The sequence below is a fragment of the Vipera ursinii genome, assembly GCF_947247035.1.
Source record: "Vipera ursinii genome assembly, chromosome: 11".
In the NCBI taxonomy this organism is placed as follows: Eukaryota; Metazoa; Chordata; class Lepidosauria; order Squamata; family Viperidae; genus Vipera; species Vipera ursinii.
Window position 1 is genome coordinate 3,261,374 of NC_139524.1, and position 16,792 is coordinate 3,278,165.

At 46.2% G+C, this 16,792-nt stretch overlaps 1 protein-coding gene across 1 annotated transcript in view; it reads right to left on the bottom strand.

The window, feature by feature from the left end:
* KIF23 (kinesin family member 23) overlaps positions 1-4,602 on the bottom strand; it is a gene marked incomplete at its 5' end in the record, with an annotated part of 28,390 nt that extends 23,788 nt beyond the window's left edge. Inside the window, 4 exons of the mRNA XM_083371733.1 lie at positions 138-243; positions 697-825; positions 2,855-2,924; positions 4,586-4,602. Of these exons, the coding sequence (XP_083227859.1) occupies positions 138-243; positions 697-825; positions 2,855-2,924; positions 4,586-4,602 (322 nt within the window). The remainder of the gene's footprint in view (positions 1-137; positions 244-696; positions 826-2,854; positions 2,925-4,585) is intronic.
* Between the last annotated feature and the right edge of the window lie 12,190 nt (positions 4,603-16,792).

Consider the following 16,792-nt stretch of genomic DNA (forward strand, 5'->3'; position numbering starts at 1 on the left):
ATTAAATTAAAAACTCCAATAGGAAACAGGAGTTTTGATTCAATTATATGAAAAAAAATAATTCTTTGTTGGAGGAAAAAGATTCATATTGCTACTCTAGAGAGAGATTCAGTCTTAATAACTTAATTATATCATACCATTTTTTCCATGGATAAGATCTTCCACTAGAGGTTTAGCAACCACATCAAATACATGTTTCTGAGAAATGCTTGTGCCAAATACTTCTTTAAATGAATACTGAACCTAGAAAAAAAGTTTAACAGTTAGGAAGCAATTAACCAGAAGTTTTACCCATTTGCTGTTTCACCTAGTCCTCTCATTGATTTTCATACTGCATCAAAGTTTTGAATCCACAACTGTTTAATAGTCAATTTATCTAATGCTCTAGCAATACTTTCTATTTTCTTGAAAAAAAGTAACTAGTACAAAAAAAATCTAAAAGTTTTTATCTCCCTGTAATAATGTTGAATGCCATTTGGTAGGTGAATCAATATTGGCAAAAGCACGTTTTTCTTCATGCATTATGTATTTCCAGCAACAGAATCACTAAATAGAATGTCAGTATGATCACAAGCTTACTAACAAACATTCAATCCTATACATACAGCCTATGATAAACCCAGCTGCAATGACACAATCCCAATAAAAGTGTAGATTGAAGCCCATAGCGAATAGCACATTTTCAATGCAAACTACCTCTTTATATTCTCCATTACGGGCAATACGGTACCCATCAGGTGAGTGAACCTGGACGGTTGTGCTGCTGATCACTTCTATGCAACACTCTTGGTTTGTTACACCGACTGGGCGGATCCGGCAATACACCTGAACAGAGAAAAATTATACTATTTAGAAACACCGGATTAAGATTATCCTCGTTTACAGAGCACATATCAGAATGGAAAGTGTTTACAACTAGTCCTCAACTTACAATTGAACCCACAATTTCAGTCATACGTTGGGCCACGTGACCACCTGATTTACCACCTTTTTCCCCCCAATAGTCATTATGCAAATACAGCACCTATTAAACAAACCTATTGTTTGTTATGGGGCAGTTTTTGCTGGAAACAGAAAGTAAATGGTGGTTTTCAATTAAAAACTCATAAGTTGTAGTCATGTGGCAGCAGGGTGCTGCAAACAGTTGTAAATGTGGGCCAGCTGCTAAGGTCTCAAAATGTGGTCATGTGATTTAGGGGGGACCACCACCAGGTTTTGGAGTTTTAAAACCAGATATAAGTCCCATTTTGAGGGATACATTGTAACTTTAAACAGTCACTAAGCAACTGGTCCTAAGTTGAGGACCATCTATATTAGCATCAGATCAGTCCAATGGTTTGCAGCTCATGTGTGCTTTAGAGTATCGATCTATTTAGGTTGGCAAGCTTTGAAATTGTCTCGACAAACCATCTGCTGTTTCTGGGGTTTAAAACAAGCTGGGTGAAAATCCACTTGCCCAGAATCAAAGAAATGCTATATTCTAAATGAACCTTTCAAAAAAAATTTTTTTAAAAAAAGTGTCAATCTTTATTTTGCCTCTTCTATCAGAAAAGCATAGTAAAAACATAGTACTGTGTTTTCCCCCAAAATAAGACCGGGTCTTATGTTTTTTGGGGATCAAAAGGCCCATGAGGTCTTATTTTCAGGGCATGTCTTATTTTCCCCATGTATAGCAGGTGGTGAGTGCACGGGGGTGGTACAACATTCGATACGAACAGCAGGACATGAGGTGCACATGCAGAGCTTTGAAGCAAGCAGTGATTGGGTCGACATCGGAGCACGGGGCAGACCAACTACCGGTATGAGAAAGTCCGGGCGGAGTGGTGCATGCCCTTCCTGTGCCAGGCCGGCCCTGCAGCCCTGGGGCGGCCGTGCTGGGCAGGGGCGGGAAGGGCACTGAGGCAGGGGCGGCCAGGCTAATGCTCCTCCAGGCAGAGTAGGGGGCCTTTGACCTGGGGTTGCTGTGGCCCGCCTGAGAGTGAGGAGGAAGCAGCCCAGGGCTGAAGCCCCGGAGCTTTGGGCAGGGTGCTGAAGCAAGCAGGGGTCTTGCCTGCAGCGTCCATGCTGGCTCCCCCTTCCCCACCAGAGCCAGAAGCCACCACATTTCAATAGATGCCAACCTTGCCCTCCGGCAGGCTGGCTAGTTACGTTTTAGTGCCTGGAGCCCTTGTGGGGTTTGCCTTGCCACTTGCTTTCCAGCTCCGTCACATTTCTCCACCGCCTCGGAGCTGGAGCGCTTGGTGCACCACTGCGCAGCTCCCCTCTCTTCTGCAAAGCATTCCTTCACTAGCCTGCTTTCCAGCTCCGTCGCATTTCTCCGCTGCCGTGCTCCATTTCCAAACACCGCATAGACACTCAGACACTTTTCCCCCAGATGGATAAATGACAGGGACTGGAAGCTTCGTCTGCTTGCAAATGGGGCCCTTGGAGATGGAGCAAATTGCTCAGTTTCTATGCGCCCCATTTGCAAGCAGACGAAGCTTCGTCTACCTCTGGGCGAAAAGTGCACGGCATGTCTGGATCGCCTGCCTCTGCCTCTGCGCTCAGACTTACCTGCTTTGTGCCAAAGGGCTGATAGGCTGCGGCTGCCAGCAGTTTCAATCTCACTGCCTCAAGTTTGACTCAGCCTTCCAAGGTCGGTAAAATGAGGACCCAGATTGTTGGAGGCAGTAGGCTGACTCTATAAACTGCTTAGTGCTGTAAAGCACTCTGAAGCGGTATATAAGTCTAAATGCTACTGCTAATACATATACAAAGGAATTCATAAGATAAAGAAGTCCAGCTTTCATAGTCAAATCCTACAATATACAAGAACTGACTGAAGAGCTAATTTTGCTGTAAGTCAGCCACTTACCCCAACGGGATCCTTCCAACTATTGTTAGACGCTTTTTTAAATGCATGTTTCCTAGGAGTTTTAGTTCTTCTGGAAGATAATAAATGTCAGATAAGTTACAAATAAAATCAAAGATGCACACTACACAAAGCAATCGACTGAAATTATTTATGGAATGCTCTATTGCAGCAATGTAGAGCAAGACCAAAGCAGCCACAGAGGCTTTTAAAAGCAGCTAATTTAGGTAGTATTATATTATTAATACAAATAAACAATGGGTGGACATGCCACATCTAAAAAGAGGCATTCTAATATCCGTAACAACTGCATGCAAGATCCTCTTCTTGAAAGTGCTAACTGCCACCACTCCTGCTTTATCAGGCTCTTCTTGTAAGACAAAAAAAATATGCTCAGTTCTTCCACATTTTTTGGATTAAAAACTGTGAACAGAAAACCCAAATCCACAGAGTAAATTCCTAGGCAGTAAAGAAGAAAAATGAAAGCTGGAAAGATTGGTCTATTTTCCACCAGAATTTTGGTAGTAGATTTAGAAACCATCCTTCTACTGTCTCACACAGGCCAAGTCTCCTTAATTGTGAGAATCCTGTCAGTCAGTAGCTGCTACCCTTTCTCCTGTCAACGCCGTACCATAAAAGCAGGACCCTCAACAAAACTTTTAAAATGACATCTAAAATTCCCATATACAATTATCAAATGACATGTGAAACAGCTGAAACTAATTCAGCAGTGATTCGCAGTTTGTCATCCTGCCTTACCCAATTTATCACTTCCATTAGGTGCTGACAATATGCTACTTATAAGCACTGCAACAAATCAATTATAACTGCCAAACTACAAGGTTTGTTTTTTATAATGTCTTTGTTCCCATTTTAACACTGCAAATTTGTATGTTAATACTGTACATCTGAAAAGGCTGATGATTGCAGTCCTACACCTGTAGTTGAGGATTGTGCCAGATCCCACTACTTTCATTTACAGGAAGACATAAAGTACCAACTACACTGGGGGCGATAGGAATTGTATTTCTACATCTAGAAAGCATCATTTGGGGGAAGGTAAGCATACACTAAAAGGGTACATGAATCATACAGAGCTTCAAGCCTTGCCTTTGCCCTGCATTTAATGCACCACACTTCCTAAAAGACTTAGCCTAACTAGCAAGTTCCGGATCGCCTGTAAAATCTACCTATAAGTAAGCAATTCAAAATTCCGGTAAGCGGGACCTGTCCCTCTCCTCGCAATCTACTTTACGGGAACAGAAGAAAAGAGAGGAAAGGATAAAAGAAAAATAAGCATTAAAGCGGGTATCGGTCAGAGATCACAGGAGTTAATAAAAGAGGTCTGGCTATGCCAGGGGGAGGCAACCTCGGCTCTTTTATGACTCGTGGACTTCAACTCCCAGAATTCCTGAGCCAGCTATGCTGGCTCAGGAATTCTGGGAGTTGAAGTCCACGAGTCATAAAAGAGCCGAGCTTGCCTACCCCTGGGCTACGCGGAGGCCGAAGACAGACCGGGAGGCTCCCGAGTGCGGCCAAGGGGCGAAACGGGTTCCTGGTGAGCGGACGCCCTCCACCCATCTGAACCCCAACAGGGCTCCTCTCCTCCGCCCCGCTGCTCCCCCGCAGGCCCGAGGCCGGAGCAGCCGGGCGCCCCCAACCGGGTCAGCGCGGCCCGCGGCGAAGAAGGGAGGGGACGTCCCGCGTCGTCCGAAAGGAGCGGGGAAAACTTACGCCGCCGCCGACTTCATGGCGCTCTCCCGACCAGAGCGGTTCAAACGTTCCCTCCACTTCCCGGCATCCGTTGCACCGCCCCGTTATTCAAACAGAGCCAATCAGGAGAGAGGGCGGGGCGGAAGGAGCCGCTCCCCCCCTTTCGGGCGTGTTTGGCTTGTGACGTCATAAAGGCCGGCTCCGCCTTTGGGCTTCCGGCAGGAGGAAGAAGAAGAAGAGCGCCTGCGCCCCATCAAGCGCGGCCGACGCTTCCCTGCTTTCCCCGCTTCGCGAGCCGGAGGAGGCGGGAGGGGCTGCCCCGCAGGGAAAGGCAGCGGCAGCTCTGGGCGCTCGGCCTGGCCAACCAAAATCCACTTTATTAAAAGAAGAGCAGGCTGCCCGCGTGCGCAACGTTTATGCGTGGTTTATTAAGAGAACCCAGGGTGACGCCGGGCGGCTTGCAGTAACAGAGAAATCTACAGAAATTGAAATGCCGTTTAAATACCAACTCGAGGACCTTCACCGCAGTCCCGCCCAAGCCTGGCAGACCCCCCCTTCTCCCCCCCAATTGGCCAATGGGCTCAGGCGGCTGTCCAGAAGGGCGCAGAAGGGGGCGGGGTCTAGGACGGCTCAACGTCGGCAGCGGCCGGCAGGGGGCAGCCTTCTCGCCGCCGCCATCTCCCCTCTGCCAACTCACTGCTGCCACCTTGTTGCAGGACCTCGCAGCACCGGGAGTTGGCTGCAGGGAGAGCTCGCTGCGGGCGCCGGATGGGAAGAGCGGGCGACTGGGCTGTCGGCGGGTGGGGCGCTGGGTTCGCATCTGGTACGACCCAGGTCTTTCAGGGCCGGCTACTGGTTTTCCCGGGCAACCGCCCCATGGACGCACAAACTGGGCCCCTAGCTACGTTGGATATCTTTGCATATTCTTTTTCGTTTTTGGCCGCCAATTGTGAAAAGACAATTGGTTTCAGATTCATAAAAGTGATTTTATGATTTAAAAAAAAGGCTTGGCGTGGAAAGGGTCCGAAGTCTCCGTAGACTCTACGTCAGGGGTCTTCAAACTTGGCCCTTTTATGACTTGTGGACTTCAACTCCCAAAGCTTTGCTGGCTGAGGAATTCTGGGAGTTGAAGTCCACAAGTCATAAAAGGGCCAAGTTTGAAGACCCCTGCTCTACGTTCTAGACTAGATAGTCAAAGGATTTTGGTGTTAAACTCAGCCCATGATGCAAACTCTGCTGGTCATTTTGGGTTTGTAAAAACTGCCCCCGGCTGGCCACTGCTGACATTGAGGCATTTGTGAAAGGGTCAGGTATGTAACGGAGACTAAAATTAAACCAATTAAAATATTGAGCACTGACTTGTTTAGGAGACAGTTTCCTTGGAGTCTTCAAAGCCTCTTAAGTTTTTATGATCTCTCCACACTTCAAATGGAATTTTGCTACCCTCTGGGAATTGTCTCCACTTTAGGAGAGCCCAGTGAACCTCAAAAGCTTCCTTTTCCCACACAGACCATTATGGCTTTTACTTTCCCTGGATTCATTTCTGCACCATACAGTTGCTTTTCTAATAATTTTGTTAACACTGCCCTTACCAATTATGTTCTTCCATAGTTTTAGTATAAATCAAGATGTCATCTAAATAAGCCAGCACCCCTTTATATAGATACTCATGCAGCACCTCATTTATTAACTGCGTGAACATTGCAGGGACCCCTTGTAGTCCGAATAGCATCACTTTGAATTAATAACAGCCTATAAGGGCAATTAAAAGCCATCTTCCACTCATCTCCCTCTTTACTCCGTACTCGATAATAAGCTTCTCTCAGGTCTAATTTTGTAAAAATTTACCCTTTACACAAATAGCCTAAAATATCATAAGTGGAAGGGGATCCATGTTTTCCACTGATATAGCCAGTGGTGGGATTCAGCCAGTTTGCACCGGTTCGGCAGAATTGATACCTAACTTTTTGTTGAGTTCAGCAAACTATGATAAATGTGTGTTTTCTGGAACATGTCTGGTTTTCATTCAACTTTCTTCCAAGCGGGCAAAAAACCCTCTCCAAAAGTCTAAGAGAGGAGCAGAAGCAGTGCCTTCGATCTGCCCACCTGCCTCTTCCCTTTCACCCCCCCCCTCCCAAGATGGACTGCTATGCTATGGAGGATGGGCCTTACCCAGTTCCCCCTCTGCCATTTCGGAGCCAGAGGGGAGTGACGGCAAAAGGCTCTGCCACTGTGTGCAACAGTCGCGTCTGCTGCTGGAGGGGTTTTCTTCAGTCCCCAACACTCCTGCTTCGCCCCACAGATCACCTGCCCGGTGGCATCCACAGCCACCGCCACCTCCACCAGCTCTCCTGTGGCTTGCGCAGTGACGGGCCGCCTCCCTCTGCCAGCCCTGATATCCCTCCGCCAGCCCTCCGTCACCACCACTGCACTTCTTTGCTGCACTTTCTTTCCCGCGTGCATCAACCCGCGTCTCCCTTCTCCAGTCTGGAAATGGCAGCCCCGTTTTCTACCACTTTCCTCCTGGCAAAAGGGAGGAAAGGAAGGATGCTTCGTACGGAAGGATGCTATGGTAAGCTCCAGGAAAACTATGCCAGCAACAGCCGGGCGAGGAAGGCCAGGCGCCCCTTCCCCGATGGTTCTGCAAAGCCCTTGAGCAGATCGGGCCAGCCCTGAGGCCACTCACCCACCTAGTTCGTGGTGTCAGAGAAGGAACCTCTGTATTTCTTCCTTCTCTAGCAGTTCAAGTTTGCTCCATCACTCCAGCATTCTGCTTCAAGCAAGCCCCTCCTGACAAGTCCCGTTTGGATTATAGTCACCATCCTCTGGAGATAAGTTTCTCTGTGAGGTGAGCCTCCATCGGTCTTTTTTCCCATTTCAGAACCAGCGCTCCTGGGAGTTAAACTCAGGTAGACTGCAAAACTTAGGAGAGTTAGTTTAATGTCAACCTCCAGCTCAAATATTCTAGTAAAGTCCAGGATTACTTTCATTTCTGAAAAAAAACTTAACTGATTTATTGAATACGTGGCATGGCACAGGCGAAGGAAAACTAACTCTAAAATCCAAAGGGATCTAACCATAGCATATAACAATGACATTCCCAGCCAAACCACCCAGATGTCCACATAACTCATGTAAACAAATTCTCTTTGTTATAAGAACTGTCCGCTATCTTCTTCACTCCTTGAAAGGTTTCCAGACAGCTTCCTCTCAGCGAACTGCCACAGAACTGGAGAGGTTTCGTTTCTCTAACTAACCCATTCGAAGTATCATCTTCCCGCCCCCCTTACTCTAATGGCAAGATGAAAACAAAGAGGCATGTAGCTGCCCAATTTTCACTCTTGACCTGTTGTTTATAAACTGCCCAGAGTCATTTAGGTGAGACGGGCAGTGTAGAAATTTGAGAGAGATAAAGACGGGGGGGGGGAGAGGGGGGGAGAGATGCAGTGAGTTTTCCCTTTGCTCTTGCAAGGTGTAGCTCAGGTGGCTTATTTCCTCTTGGGCAAGAATGGCCACGATGATCCAGTTGTTACACCTTTTTTTATCATTCAGCATAAAATTGCTCCTATCTCCCGGGCAGGCTCTGATGAGGTGAGAGTATTATGGTATGATGTCTTGGCTTTTACCTGGAATTCGCTTCCGCTTCTGGACTGGGTGCTCTGCAGCATTTGCTCTGTTGTGTAGGCTGGGACTATTAACTTTCTGCCCCCTCTGATAGTCTGTGGAGGCTGAGGAGTGACAGTTATAGGAAGGCCCATTTCAAATGAATGTTGGGAGCTAATAACATAAGGAGAAAATCTCCAAGCTTCCCTTCATTGGATGCATTCAAGAAGATGCTGCATAGCCGTCTGGCTTGATCTGGGTTGCTGATATGAGCCAGAAATTGGACTCAGTGACCTTGATGGTGCTTTCCAACTCTGGACTCTTATGTTCTTAGGAAGCAGCTTTTCTGGGATTCCTTTCCTTGCCCTTTTATGCAAATGGTCAGCCATTCTAAACTCCCAGGATCTGAATTTCAAAGCTAAAGGAATGGGAAACAAGAAGTAAAAGTTTGAGATTGCATGACTCTGTTTCCAGGAGGGCCTTGGCTTTACTTGAGCAAAGCAGCTTTCTTTACAGGAATACTAAGTGAAACACATTTTCCCCCCCTGTGATAATGATACCTACTATGGTTATTTCCCTCGCTTAGTAAATTGCTACTTTTATTATTTCAATGTGTATATAATTAGTCAGTGTTTCTAGACTCATATTTAGCAACTCTCTTCTTTTCATAGCATTGATTTCCACTTAGTTTCTGTCAGCCTTTTGATTTGATTCAGGGTACTTTTAAAACATATGCATCTTGTATCTCTCTCTCTCTCTCTCTCTACACACACAGACACACACACAGAGACAGACACACACACACACAGAGACAGACACACACACACAGAGAGAGAGAGAGAGAGAGAGAGAGAGAGAGAGAGAGAGAGAGAGAGAGAGAGAGAGAGAGAGAGTGTTGTTTGTATAAAATTAAGGCAACAAGTAGCTATCAAAGCTTTTCTGCAACTCTTTGTCAAAATTAGGCTTCCATCTGAACCACCTTCTTACTCATCCAGCATCTCAGAAAGTATGTCAGAATGGCCTGCATCAAATGGAGCAAAACCTGAGCATATTTTTCCCCTACCATTCTAATCATGCTGCTCTAGACAGCAATTTCCCAAGTTTGGGTTATTTTTTCTCTCTTTTAATTGCTCTAAGCCAGCTGTGTTAGTCACTGTGTAATGTACCCAGCAAATGAGGCATTTAATGAATCTTACAAACTCTGCACTCCAAGGAATTAAGTAAATCTAGCTGTTTATTAGTGAGGCATAAAATACATTTAATCTCTCTTCTTAAAAAATCAATTATAATGCTGTAATATGTAATTCAGTTTGGTCACGCTACATAAATTTTCTTAGTACATTTTTAAACCGGTTATATTATTAGAGTCTGCTTTCTCTATTGTAGGAATGAATATTTATGGCATGGTTCCGATAGATGAGACCAGTTAAAAGAACTTCAAGGCAAGGAATTCTTCCTCAAAAAACATTTTTATTTGGTTACAAAATAACAGCACGTACATAGGTGAACCCAATACTAAATGCCCATATCCCTGGTTACAAAGTTGCAGTTCCCACCCCAATTAGATGTCACAAAGCACATTCTCCAATTGTTACTAAAGGCGGGCACTCCTCCCAGATCTCTAGCCGGCCAAAATGTAATCAGCAATGACTTTGGTTCCCATACCTAAGAATTGTTATGGCTAACTCAAAACTACACTTCCCTCCCACTCCACCCCTTTTAAATATGTGGCAACCGAAAACGAGGAAAAAAATGGCTTCAGTTCAATTCGTTGCAGCACGTTGACATTTTATGCAGTTGCAGTCTCTCTCTCTTGAAAACCATCCCCTTCTTATGACTTCTTAGACCAGGGGTAGGCAACCTTGGCTCTTTTATGACTCACGGACTTCAACTCCCAGAATTCCTCAGCCAGCCATGCTGAGGGGAAAGGGAGAGGTTTCCAAGCTGAGCCATGCTGGCTCAGGAATTCTGGGAGTCGAAGTCCACCAGTCATAAAAGAGCCAAGGTTGCCTACCCGTCTTAGACCATTGGCTTTGAGATGTTTTTTTAAGAAAAATAGTAGTGTTCCAATGACCTGATGAAGTTGTAAATGAATCAGAGCAAGGGGGAAAACATCTGGATGCCTAGTTAATTAAGAAGCTTGGGAGATTCTTCACTTCCAATAGCCTGTATTTTTCAGATGCTGATGTTTGTTCGGTCTGCAACAATTTCTAGAAGAAATTGGGTTAAAAATATTCCATCCAACTATATGAATGAGCAATACTGAAGAGTGAGACTTCAAGAAAATCTGCATTTAAGGGGCTTAATCGCTTGTATAAAAATAGTTTACCGTACCTGAAAGGCCCTGACATTAAGAAGAACTGAGAAAATCCTCAAACTGTTTTTCTGAGATAGTTTACTTGAAAAACAAAAATGTTCACACTTGTGACAGTTTTATAACCTGCTGTGGGAATCAAATTTATTTATAGCTTGTTATTGCTTCTCCTATAACTGGTGATCAAGATTCTTATTGTACATATGAGCACCGAGAGTATTTTGGCAACCTTAGAAGGTGGTTTCAATTTTTAGTGATTTGCTAATTGTAAAAGATTTACATTCCTGATTATCCCAAATGACCATTTCTATTGCTTCTCAACCATCAGAACCTTTCTGAAAATAATAAGGTTGTCCATAGCTATTTTCCATAAGAATGGATGAGAACCATTGGGTTTAATCAGCTGGAAGGAGTGACTTAAACTTAATCAGTTAACTGGAATTAGGTGGATTTTTATCTGTTTAAGTCTTAGGGAAATATATTCTGCCCTTTTAATATTTCATTCTTGGTGGGGGGGTTGACTTCCCATACCAGTGAACTTACAATATAATGCCTAAGTAATTCCTAAAGTATGCAAAATGTTATTAAAAATCTATTTGAGAATATCTGTGTTAAGAAAAAGTTCAAGAAAATGATTGTTGTTGTCAGCTGCGAAGTAGTGTCCGACCCATCATGACCCTATGGACAACGTTCCTCCAGGCCTTCCTGTCCTCTACCATCTTCTGGAGTCCATTTAAGCTCAAGCCTCCTGCTTCAGTGACTCCATCCAGCCACCTCATTCTCTGTCATCCCCTTCTTCTATTGCCCTCAACCTTTCCCAGCATTAGGCTCTTCTCCAGTGAATCCTTCCTTCTCATTAGGTGGCCAAAGTATTTGAGCTTTAACTTCAGGATGTGGCCTTCTAAAGAGCAGTCAGGGTTGATCTCCTCTAGGACTGACCGGTTTGATCGCCTTGCAGTCCAAGGGACTCGCAGGACTCTTCCCCAGCAGCAGAGTTCAAAGACCACGGAGACGTCCTCGGACAAGCGCTGGCTCTTCGGCTTTGAAATGAAGATGAGCACTGGCCCCTAGAGTTGGAAATGACTAGCATGCATGTGCGGGGGAACCTTTACCTTTACCTATGAAGCCCTACAGCACCTTATAGAACTAACACCAAAAAATGATATCCTTATCATCATGGGGGATTGGAATGCTAAAGTAGGAAGCCAAAAGATAACTGGAATAACAGGCAAGTTTGGCCTGTGACAGGTCAAGTCCTCCTGTGACAGGGCCCTGCTGATCGCTGGTTCTGAGGGCAGTAGCGGTGGAAGACACGGCTCGGTCCTCAGAAAGCCCCGCTTGCTGCCTCCTGCTCATTGCTGCTGCCATGAGGCCACGGAACAAGCTGGGTGAAGGTAAGGAACCAGGTCGGGGCGGCAGGAGAAGGGCACTCTGCAAGGGTTGTGTCCAAGGCATGTGGAGCTGCTGCCTTGCTTTCTATGCCCTGCTGGGGCTGGGCAGGACTGGGCCGGAGCCTCCTTGCCACTTCTTCCCCCGTGGACATCGGGAGCACCCACCTCACCTATCGTTTGTCCCAGGGCACTTGCTGCCATCCTGTGCTCTCCAGCCCATTGCCGGTCAGCCAGGTGCACCGAGCTCGGGCCTCGGGCAGATGGAGGCTAGAGGGGAGTGAGAGCCATGGCTACCCGGCTCCTCTGCCTGAGGATGCGTGCAGGGAGAGGCACTGCTTGGCTTGGTAAGCCGCAGTCCACCCGTGGAAGGAGCAGAAGGATGGAGGAGGAGGACTGCTTGGGGACGGGTGCAGGGCTTCCCACGGGGAATCTGACTAGCCTCAGCCCAAAGGGAGGCATCCTGTCATGCCCGGCTGGCCACCGAGGGGCTGGAGAGCGCGGGATGGTGGCACCTGCCCCGGGATGAGCGGTAGGTGGGGTGGGCACTCCCGATGTCCACGGGGGAAGAAGCCACAAGGAGGCTCCACGGCCAGTCCCAGCATGACACGGAAAGCAAGGCAGCAGCCCTATGTGTGTCCCCGTGCGCGAGCGTGCCCCCGCCCTGCCAGGCAAGCGGAGCTGCGGCATCTTTGGCAGAACAGCGCAGGTGGGCAGCGGATGGCACGAGGAGCCTCGATCCCAGCACAGCCCCTCCCCACTCTCCTCCTCCCCCCTTTGGAAGAGCTGCAGGGCTCAGGAGCCTCCCCCATGCCCCCCCACCTGCTGAGCAAGATGTCCTTCTGCCCACCCCCCACCCGCCAGAGCAACATTGAGCTGGCCACGCCCATCCTGGCCACCCAGTCTGCCATGCCCACTGTAGCCACACCCACCCAGCGGGCCACGCCCACCCAACATACATAAGTGGGTTTTGGGTTGCAGTTTGGGCACTCGGTCTCTAAAAGGGTCGCCACCACGGATACAGTTCTCCTGTCCAAGCAGGGTGCTGGACTAGAAGACCTCCAAGGTCCCTTCCAGCTCTATTCTATTCTAAAACATCACAGAACTGGCCCTCCCTATTTCTCTGGAACAGAAAGGCAAGAGGACAGGGCACATTCAGACATGCAGGACTCTGTTACTGCAACCTTATAATGAAAGATGTGTTAGTATTCGTGATTTTGATTTCATAATCTGAGCTACCTTGAAGGGTTGGTAGATTTCTAGCCTAATACTTGAATACTACACCAAACTGGGGGTCTATGGAACATTGTGCCAGTAGGTTAATCATCATCTAAAAATAGCTATCAGTCCACCTAAGAACTAAATGCCTATAATTCCCTCAGAATGTGACTCCCTACATTGTTTTCTGTAAGCATTTTAGCACCCTTCCTGCTTCCCCTCTCAAATTAAAATGCCTAGGGTTGTAGTAGAATAGATAAGAGATAACTGTCTGGCTTTGACTCTGCCATTGACATGAAAATAGGATTGGAATTACTCTGTTTGAAAGGTTAGTTGAAGGTTATTAAAGGAAAATTGTTATTCATACATTTCCTCCTTCCCCTGTGCTAGCCTGAAAGATTAAATTCGCAGAGTGCATAATGGCCCTTCATGGCAGACAACAGAGGAGAGATCTCAGGGGACTCCAGATAACAGAGCCGAAAATGCCACTGAATAATTCATGGCCTGGCAAGACAACCATCCCTTTGCTAACAGATTACATCCTGCATTTCCCGTTAGGAAGGAGAGTATTTTTTTTAAAAGTTGGTATCGTGAATGGAAGTGGCATCATAAGCATTCTGCACAAGTTTGTTTCTGCATTAATCAGTTTGATTTTGTCAGGTCCTTGTTGAAATGCTGCCATTCCAAAGGAAGGGGCAGCACAAATGGTGAATTGAGGATGTTTCCAAATTGTTTCTGCTTTCGCTTTGATGTATCTGTGTAGGAAATAGGAGGAGGGGGAGAAGCCCTCAGGGCCATCTGCTTTGACTCCGGTGGGCTAGCAAGGAGGAGGCTGGTTGGCTCCTGATGAACGGGGGGTGGGCACTGGGGTGGGGCTCGTAAAATGTGACTTTCAGCTTAATGCTTTGCAGGGAAACTTCAGATTCTGCCTTGCTTCTCTGCAATCACTTTCTCTCAGTAAAAGATCCTTTGTCCAGCTATGAACCCAGCTGCCTTTAGGACCACTGTGTGCCTTTAGCTTGCCTACAGAGTGGGCAGGGGAGATGAAGAGAGAGTGGAATCCACAGGTGGTTTATCATTGTGAGAAAGCTAGAGAAGTGAAAGTTCTCTTTTGGTGAACCGAGAATGCTTCTCATAAGTATTATTGGGAATTATATTGGACAATGTGACCTGACCAGTCAGAGGAGAGAGGAGGAGTGTTACTCTTCTAATTAATCACTTCCTGCCTTTCTGTTCGAGCCAGCTTTCACTTTCTAACTTGCCGCTATGATTCAGCCCATTAAAGATAAAATTAGAGGACTTTTGGACTCTGATGTGTTTCTTGGTGGGGATTTCAGGCAGAGGTTGACACTAAGCTGGCTCTCTTAAACTAGCAATACCATTAAAGGGGTCCTGAGCCCCTGCCCCTATCCAGTAGCCTTTGGGGAGGTGGCTACTCCTGCCAGTCTGGTGTCATCTGCAAATTTGATGAGTTCCCCTTCAACTCCCTCATCTAAGTCACCTATGAAGGTATTGAAGAGTCCTGGGCCTAAGACGGAACCTTGTAGTAATCCACTGCTTACTTCTCTCCGTGTGGATGTAGTGCCATTGAGGGCTACTCGTTGAGTAAAGTTTGCCAGCCAGTCACAGATCCATCTGGTGCTGATGTTGTCTATTCCAGTTTTTTCTGGCTTGCCAAGGAGTAGGATGTGGTCTACCTTATCAAATGACTTACTGAAGTCCAAGTATATTATGTCCACAGCATTTTGCTGGTCTACTGCTACTGCTGCAGGATGCGGCCGCGCGAGTTGTGATGGGGGTCTCCCGATACTCCCATGTAACACCTCTACTCCGCGAGCTGCATTGGCTTCCGGTTGCCCTCCAGGTGAGATTCAAGGTGCTGGTGATGACCTATAAAGCCCTACATGTTTGACACCCCTGGTATATAGAGAAAAGTGTAATGCAGAGAGCACAGAGCCCTGGGTCCCTGTGCTAATTGAATGGGTATTCATTGTGTTTTTGGCTAGCTTCACCTGCTGATTTCTGTCTTTTAGAAAGCTTATAATCTAAGCTGGACACGCACAGCTAGTTGTGTCATCTTAGACTGAAGAATTTCTGGATTGTTATTGAATGATGAGCTGAAGTCTACAAAAACTATCCTTGCATAGCTCCTTGGGGATTTAAGATGTTGCAAGATGTAGTGCAGTGCCATTATGAACATCTTCTGCCAATCTATGTGTGCAGTAGGCAAATTGCAAGGGGTCTAGAAGCAGATCTGTGATGATTTTCAGATGGGCCACCAATAATCTTTCAAAGGTTTTCATAGCAACAGCACTTAGGCTTATGTAAAGATTCATAGTGCTTTACAACCCTCTGTGAGCGGCTTTGCAGAGTCAGCCTATTGCCCTCAACAATCTGGGTCCTCATTTTACCGACCTTGGAAGAATGGAAGGTTGAGTCCACCTTGAGATGTTCAGAATCGAATTCCTGGAACGAGCAGTGAGTTAGCCTGCAGTGCTGCATTCCAACCACTGCGCCACCACAGCTCATAAATGAATGACTTATGTCATTAATTGAGTGGCTTATGTAATTAATTATTTTAATTATTAAAATATTTTCAATTTTAATTATGTGTTTTAATTATGTAATTTTTGTTATTACAGAATTAAAAGAGCGGCTGGGAATTGAGGGATTTCAATTAAACTCATAGCCATATAATAGCTTATTTGATACAAGGCTCTCATAAGCCCCTCTTTCTTAAACATTTCTAGATGTAAATATTTTACAGCTAAATGGAAATTTTCTGAGGATAAGAGAATTCCACTTGGTGAGTCTTTCTGGACCAAAAAAGATATAAAAACGTTTGGCAAAAGGCTTAACAGGGAATAGATGCAAGAAAGTTTAAAACAGATAGATGACAGATAGATTAGATAGATAGATAAGTAGATAGATAGATAGATAGATAGATAGATAGATAGATAGATAGATAGATAGATAGATAGAGACAGAGACACACAGACCAAATCAAATCAAGCAGTTAACTTTCTCCCTCGGTCCCCCTCCCCCCAGAATTATCAATGAGTGTCTAATCCCATTCAAAGTAATTATTTTGGTATCAGCCCCCCCACTGCACAGACTTGAAGGTGTTGCATTCCATTAGGTGGCCTTGGAACAGACCATCCCCCTCACGGGCCAAGTCTTTCTTTTCCCTTATTCTCCCCCCTTTTGTCCCACCCAGCAGCTCCCTCCCCCCAAAATTTTTCACGACAGCCTGGCATCTAGCTAAGCAGGGCTGGCACCGCAGGATGGCAGGTCTGACAGGCTCCATTCCTGTGCATTTCAACTTCACTTTCATTTGGATGGTGGATTCCAGGGTTGTACATCTTAGTAATGTGTTGGACTATGAAAACATCAAAACCCTTCTTCTCTAGCTCCCATGCCTGGGAAAAGGGAGTCCATGGGGGGGGTCTGGGAGATGCTGTAAGCAAACAGATTGGCTGGTGGCAGCTGAGGCAGCTTTTGCCTGGTCTAGAAAACCAGCTGGTCAACTGTTGGCTCTGCGGCTCAGTCTGAATGGCAAGCAAATGGTGAGCAATCTGTCTTGTGAACTCTGCCTTCCCAAAGGCAAGGCTGAGATGCAAATGGAAGAAGGCTCCTTGTGAAGATGGTAGGCATGACGAAGTCACTACAAGTAGAAGTAAAGCTTTGCTGCTCTCCTTGCCTTCT